This window comes from Garra rufa, chromosome 13 (genome assembly GCF_049309525.1).
Source record: "Garra rufa chromosome 13, GarRuf1.0, whole genome shotgun sequence".
NCBI lineage: Eukaryota > Metazoa > Chordata > Actinopteri > Cypriniformes > Cyprinidae > Garra > Garra rufa.
The window spans coordinates 11,617,394-11,625,252 of record NC_133373.1 but is presented as its reverse complement, the minus strand read 5'-3'; the positions used below and the strand labels follow the sequence as shown (position 1 = coordinate 11,625,252).

Genomic DNA, 7,859 nt, shown 5'->3' with positions numbered 1-7,859 from the left:
TAATTTAATGAACCCTTTCATTTTTGTGGCTTTAGTCATTGTTGGGATACTATTTTAAAGCTGGCAACATCAACAGCTTATATTGAAATATATATCGTTATCGTTCAATATGGGAAAAAAATGATCAAGATTACATTTTTGCCATATCGCCCAGCCCTACACCTGAATGAGAAGGTGTGTCCTAACTTTTGGTCTGTACTGTATGTTCTCCAATAAGCAATTTTTTTCATTCTTTTCAGTACACAATTCTTTTCAGTAAAGTACACATATCTATTTATCCTTTCCACAACTTTTGAAGTTTGATGCATTTAGAAGAGTAGATTTTATTGGTTCATCATATCTCATTTCTAGAAAAGCGCTGTAATATTTTAACTGAAATTGTTGCTTTGTTAAAAAAAAAAAACTAATCTACAGAGTTGACATACAGCTGATATTCATTGTTAAACATTAATGATTTTTTGTTCCCAGTCATATGACTGAAGTCATAAGCCATATCACTCTGGGGTAAAGGGTTAACCCTCCCACCCTCTAAAGCCTTCTCAACTTATTTTTCATAGGCTTTAAACCTTAGTTCAGCTTGTGAACAAACAAACCTGTGATGTCTTGACATTATGTCCCAAAGACAGCATATGCGTTTTCGTTGTTATTTTAATATAGGAGACCTCTTTAAGTAAATAGTTTAATTCATCATTAACTACAGGTGTAAGCTAGACTGTTGCGAAAGAACAGTGTACTAATCTTTTGTCGTATGAGAAGATTGATCCTTTCTAATATTTAACCTACACTTTTTTTTTTCCCCTTAATTATTAATTCCAGTTCGATCCACCCTAAACCAGTGGCAGCTGAGACAACCCTCTTCTTTAAGACTTTGAATACGCTCAATTGCTTACATAACAGGCTGAATTCAATGAGACGGTTGCCAGGGGGAGCTGCTCCAGCTATTAAGAAGATAAAAACACCGTTTTAGCATTTTTGAAGGCTGAGGGCTTTAGACTATCTTCAGTTTAAAGGTAAGATTGTGTCTGCTGGCATGTGTGTTTTGTAAAAGATTGAGTGAATAAATGCTGCACATCCATGCCAAACATTGTGAATGACTGATGGATGAAAGGTGCACAGTTGAGGAAACACTAGTGTTATTTTCACATAACCATTTGTTTTCTTTGATTAATCATTCCGTGTTTCTTATGCAGACTCACAGAATGGCCAAGCGTGTGGCTGTGATTGGAGCAGGCAGCTCTGGATTAACCTCCATCAAATGCTGCTTGGAAGAAGGGCTGGAGCCTGTGTGTTTTGAGAGCAGTGATGATATTGGAGGACTCTGGAGGTTTAAGGTTGAAATTAAACTCAATTGTTAAAAATTAATGTTTGACATTTGAACAGCTTAGCAATAAACGTGAAGTTTGTTGTTTCTGTGCCATACATGGGACCAAAAGCAATTGGAAAAAACACTACACATTTTAAAACACATTTAAACATTTTGAGTTGATAATGTTGAAATAAGTCAAATAAGTCTTTTATGTTCATCAAGGCTGTATTAATTTGATCAAAGATACAGTAAAAAGAGTAATTTTGTGAAATGTTATACAATTTAAAATAACCATTTTCTAATATATTTTAATCTATTAAAGTATAATTTATTCATGTGATGACAAAGTTGAAGTTTTAGCATCATTACTCCAGTCTTCAGTGTCACATGATCCTTTAGAAACCATTCTAATATGTGACCCTGGACTACAATACCAGTCATAAGGTTAAATTTTACAAAACTGAGATGTATACAACATATGAAAGCTCAATAAATAAGCTTTCTATTGGATTGTTAGGATAGGACTATATTTGGCCGAGATACATCTATTTGAAAATCTGGAATCTGAGGGTCTAAAAAAATCTAAACACTGAGAAAATCACCTTTAAAGTTTTCCAAATTAAGTTCTTAACAATGCATATTACTAATCAAAAATTACATTTTGATATATTTACAGTAGGAATTTTACAAACAATCTTAATGGAACATGATCTTGACTTAATTTCCTACAGATTTTTGGCATAAAAGAAAAATCTATCATTTTGACCCATACAATGTATTTTTGGCTGTTGCTACAAATATACCCCAGCGACTTAAGACTGGTTTTGTGGTCCAGGGTCACATATGTGGAATTGCTCCTTGAGAAATTATTATTAATATAATTTTATTAATGTTAACAACAGTTGCGCTGCTAATATTTCTATGTAAAACCATGGTGCATTTTTTCAAGATTTTTTGATGAAACGATAAATATGTTGTAAAATTATAAATGTCTTTATTGTCGCTTTTAATCTGATTTAAAGGGGGTTTTTTTCAGTGACTTCAATTTTTTTGAAGAGTAGAGTAAATACAATAAGTAATATTTTGTGGTTATTTCTTATAACTTGTGTAACTTATTACACTTTTTGTATGGAAGAAAATACACAAATTAAATTAACCCTACCTCAAAACTCACACCATTAGATGAGTTGGTTTTGTTTGCACTTTTGGTGGCAAAAGTGCTTCAAATGGCTCACTTATTGTTATTTCTATAATGATGGGATAGGACAGAGTATTTGAAATGAAAAGTTAACTTCCAGAATTCATTTTTTAAAATAATTTACTCACCCTTTATGTGATCCAAGATGTTCATGTCCTTCTGTCTTTAGTCGCAAAGAAATTAAGGTTTTTAAGGAAAACATTCCAGGATTTTTCTCCATATAGTGGACTTCAATAGGGATCAGCAGGTTGAAGGTCTAAATTTGCAGTTTCAGTGCAGCTTCAAAGGGCTCTACATGCTCCCAGCTGAGGAATAAGGGTCTTATCTAGTAAAATGTTGTTTTATAAAAATAAATGAAAATGTATATACTTTTACGTTGGAAAGGTCAAACATGGTACTGTGTACTTCAGTTCAAAAAGGTAGGGTATGGCAAAAAACTCCATCTAATGTTCACCTCCAACTTCAAAATCGTCCAACATTGTTGTTTCACTTTGTAAACACTGGGTCGGTACTTCCTCTTACGTCATACGTGACCTTTCCAACATGATAATGGAATGCTTGTAGTCAGGCTGGTGCAAGACAAGCATTTGTGGTTAAAAATTATATAATTTTATTGTTTTAAGAAAATGACCAATTGTTTTGCTAGATAAGATCCCTGTAGAGCACTTTAAAGCTGCATTGAATCTGCAGTTTGGACCTTCAACCCATTAGCAACCATTGAAGTCCACTATGTGGAGAAAAATCCTGGAACGTTTTCCTGAAAAACCTTCATTTCTTTGCGACTAAAGACAGAAAGATATGAACATCTTGGATCACTTGGGGTGAGTAAATTATCAGGAAATTTTTATTCTGAAAGTTAACATATCTGCTAACATTAAACACACCTTTGAACAAAACTTTTCAAAGCTAACTGTGTTTTATCTATTAGTACGTTTAAAGTCAATGACTGTGCTCCCCTTGTTCATTCACAGGAGCAACCTGAGGCAGATAGATGCAGCATTTATCGTTCTCTCATAGTGAACACCTCCAAAGAGATGATGTGCTTCAGTGATTTTCCTGTGCCTGATCATTACCCTAACTTCATGCCTAACTCTGTGGTCATGCAGTACTTTAAACTCTACTCTGAGCACTTCAACCTGCTCAAATACATTCACTTTCAGGTAATAAACACCATAACATCACAACTGTTAAAATTTCCTAGATTTACATACTTATTGGTCCTAGCAGACATACCTATTAACCAATTAGATTGTATGGTAACAGGGATGTTCCAGAAACACATTGTGCTTTATTATTCTTACATTATTGTATGTGTATGTGTACTTTTCTCAGAAATGTTTGGAGTGTTAAATGATAAGAATCATTCCCTTCATAAAGATGACAGGTAGCATTCAGGCTCTATGTGGTTGGGTGTATTTCAGACCACAGTTCGCAGTGTGAGACAAAGGGCTGATTTCTCTGACTCTGGTCAGTGGGAGGTGGTGACCATGGATAAAGATGGACGAGAAGAAACACATGTGTTTGACGGAGTGCTAGTGTGTGCAGGACACTACACACAACCCTTTAAACCCCTCTCAGACTTCCCAGGTGCTTACTTGATATTACAGCACTTTGTCATCATACACACGTGGACAAAATTTTTGGTACCCTTCGGTCAATGAAAGAAAAACTCAGAATAGACACAGAAATAACTTTAATCTGACAAAAGTAATAATAAATAAAAAATTCTATGAATGTTAACCAATGAAAGTCAGACATTGCTTTTCAACTGAATTATTAAAAAAATAATAATAATAAACTCATGAAACAGGCCTAGCCAATAATGATGGTACCCCTAACTTAATATTTTGTCGCACAACCTTTTGAGGCAATCAAACGATTCCTGTAACGGTCAATGAGACTTCTGCACCTCTCAGCAGGTATTTTGGCCCACTCCTTATGAGCAAACTACTCCAGTTGTTTCCGGTTTGAAGGGCGCCTTTTCCAGAAGGCATGTTTCAGCTCCTTCCAAAGATGCTCAATAGGATTAGCCATTCTTGGGTGTTTTAGCCGTGTTTTGGGTCATTGTCCTGTTGCAAGACCTGCGACTGAGACCAAGCTTTCTGACCCTGGCCAGCACATTTCTCTCTAGAATCCCTTGATAGTCTTGAGATTTCATTGTACTCTGCACAGATTCAAGACACCCTGTGCCAGATGCAGCAAAGCAGCCCCAGAACATAACAGAGCCTCCTCCATGTTTCACAGTAGGGACAGTGTTCTTTGCTTGATATGCTTAATTTTTCCATCTGTGAACATAGAGCTGATGTGCCTTGCCAAAAAGTTCCATTTTTGTCTCATATGTCCATAAGACATTTTCCCAGAAGCTTTGTGGCTTGTCAACATGTAGTTTGGTACATTTCAGTCTGGCTTTTTTATGATTTGTTTTCAACAATGGTGTGCTCCCTGGTCATCTCCTATGTAGTCCACTTTGGCTCAAACAACGACGGGTGGTGCGATCTGACTCTGATGTTCCTTGAGCACGAAGTTCACCGTGGATCTCTTCAGAAATCTTTCTGGGCTCTTTTGTTACCATTCGGATTATCCGTCTCTTTGATTTGTCATCAATTTTCCTCCTGCAGCCATGTCCAGGGAGTTTGGCTACAGTCCCATGGATCTTAAATTTCTGAATAATATGTGCAACTGTAGTCACAGGAACATCTAGCTGCTTGGAGATGGTCTTATAGCCTTTACCTTTAACATGCTTGTCTATAATTTTCTTTCTTATCTCCTGAGACAACTCTTTCCTTTGCTTCCTCTGGTCCATGTTGAGTGTGGTACACACCATGTCACCAAACAACACAGTGACTACCTGGAGCCCTATATATAGACTGATTTCAAGATTGTAGACACCTGTGATGCTAATTAGTGGACACACCTTGAATTAACATGTCCCTTTGGTCACATTATTTTCAGTCTTTTCTAGGGGTACCATAATTTTTGTCTAGGCCTGTTCCATGAGTTTATTTTTTTTTAATAATTCCATTGAATCATGGTTGAAAAGCAATGTCTGACTTTCATTGGTTAACATTCATCGATTTTTTTATTTATTATTACTTTTGTCAGATTAAAGTTTTTTTGGGACCATTGTGAGTTTTTCTTTCATTGACCGAAGGGTATCAACAATTTTGTCCACGTGTGTATATACAGCGTTGGACACTAAATAGAACTAATTCCTTGCATGGTTCTATGCATATTATGGATTTAATATGTAAAATTAGCATATTATATAACTTTTACTGTCATTTTATGTGCTGCAGGAATTGACACATTCCCAGGGACAAAGATTCACAGTTGGGAATACAAGCACCCTGATCCTTACTTTGGAAAGAGAGTTGTTGTCGTTGGGATTGGAAATTCTGGTGGAGACATTGCCGTGGAGCTCAGCAGAACATGTGAGAAGGCAAGCAAGAATTAATATTGTAATGTATATTGTAGTGACTTTTACATTTAATAATTAAATAATAAATAGAATTGCAACCTTCCAACAGCAAAATAAATTAATATTTTTTAAAAGAGTACAAATAGAGTAATGGATTATGGTAGAATTGCAAGGTACAATGTCACCACATATTGCTATTTATTGACTATTAAACAATTTAATCTCATAATTAGCAGATATTAACATATTAAATGTTCATATTAAATATTAAAAAGTAAGCATGAGACTTTTTGAAGGGCAGTCCAGGACCTGACCCTCTTCTCTTCCTCTCTGCGTTGGGATCAGAACGGCCTCTGTGGCTCAGGGTCGAACATCGGGGTCCCTTGTTGTTTAGGAAATGGGTAACGTCCTGCTGGGAGGATGGAGCCTTCTGGTGACTTAAACCAGCTGCTGATCTTGGAATGCTTTGGCAGATAGTGACGTGTAGCCTGCAACTTCTGTGCTCAGCAAACCAATCCATGGCAGAGTGGAATAATCCTGTTGGGAAAGAAAATGAGACTGACCTTGTCAGCATACTTAATGTTTAATAAGTTCAACTAAAGGTGGCCCTCCAGCTCCACCAGGTTGGCCATGGCCTTCTCGATTGCCTGCACAGTGTCCTATGTAGTACACAGAGTCAGGTAAGTCACTGCGCGCAACTCCTTAAAGAACTCCCAAGAAGTTTGGCCTGAAAAACTTGGAGCATTGCCATAGAATGAAGCCTTGAGCCAGCCTGGCCAGCTATCGACGATGGTGAGGGTGGCAGAATTGGAGGAACGAATGCACATCGAGTTGGGAGAGATCAGACTTGAATTCTGAATTCCTCCATGGCGTAAGTGAGGATGCGGCCCATGTTGTGGAGCAAGCATGCAGTCATAAACGACAGCTTCCTTCTCTGATCCACCAAAAGAGATCAAGCTGCTCACTGCAGATGAGGGGCGCTGATCCTCACGTACAAAGTGCACTGGCGAAACAAGGTGCACTTGAACAAATCAGGCTTCATAATTCAGAGTAAACAGGAGATCCCCCATAAGCATTTCAACACAATGGAAGAGACTATTCAATAGGAAATCACATTCACTGGACACTCTCTTAGTTCTCATTAATATTCCATTATTCTGTTTTTACAAGCTCAAATTCACACTCATCTATCCACAGGTTCAGTTTCCTCTTCTCATTTCTTCTTATTTCTCACTCTCTTAGACGTTCCTGAGTACCCGGAAAGGTGCTTGGGTCATAGGTCGCATGGTCGGTAGAGGGCTTCCTCTAGATATGACAATGGTGAGACGAGTTCGAGATCTGATTAACTCCCTCCTGCCTCGAGCTCTGCTCAACTGGATTGTGGAGAGGAGTGTCAATCAGAGGCATGACCACAAGCTGTATGGACTACAGCCTCCACACAGGTGAAGGGCCAAAACATAATCCTTAAAGACTCTCTCCAAACTCTTTCATTGTTGATGATTAAAGTAAAGCCCTGACAGTTTACAATTTACCTCATGGTTCACAGTGACCTTTACCCATGTTTAATGATTCCAGGATCTTCGACCAGCGTACCATTATAAATGATGACCTTGCAGGTCGCATTTTGGTAGGAGAACTGGTGATGAAATCAAATGTGAAGACGTTCCAAGGCTCGACGGTTGTCTTTGATGACGGGACTATAGAAGAGAAGATCGATGCCGTGATCTTATGCACCGGATATGATTATCGATTCCCATTCCTCCCCACCTCCTTAAACTCTGGCTCTGATGTAGGTCTGAAACTCTACAGAAGAGTCTTCCTGCCATCTCTTAAGCATCCAACATTGGCCATCATAGGCCTGCTGCAGACCAAAGGGCCGATCATGCCAGTTGCAGAACTACAGGCACGCTGGGCCACCAGGGTCATTGCAGGTAATG

The 7,859-nt window shown here is 37.9% G+C and overlaps 1 protein-coding gene across 1 annotated transcript in view; it reads left to right on the top strand.

Annotated features, from left to right (window-relative positions):
* The first annotated feature begins 639 nt into the window (after positions 1-639).
* The window catches only part of LOC141283410 (flavin-containing monooxygenase 5), a 10,487-nt gene continuing 3,267 nt past the window's right edge, over positions 640-7,859 (top strand). Inside the window, 7 exon segments of the mRNA XM_073816693.1 lie at positions 640-1,010; positions 1,191-1,331; positions 3,476-3,664; positions 3,926-4,091; positions 5,801-5,943; positions 7,165-7,364; positions 7,498-7,856. Of these exon segments, the coding sequence (XP_073672794.1) occupies positions 1,200-1,331; positions 3,476-3,664; positions 3,926-4,091; positions 5,801-5,943; positions 7,165-7,364; positions 7,498-7,856 (1,189 nt within the window). The 5' untranslated portion in view covers positions 640-1,010; positions 1,191-1,199.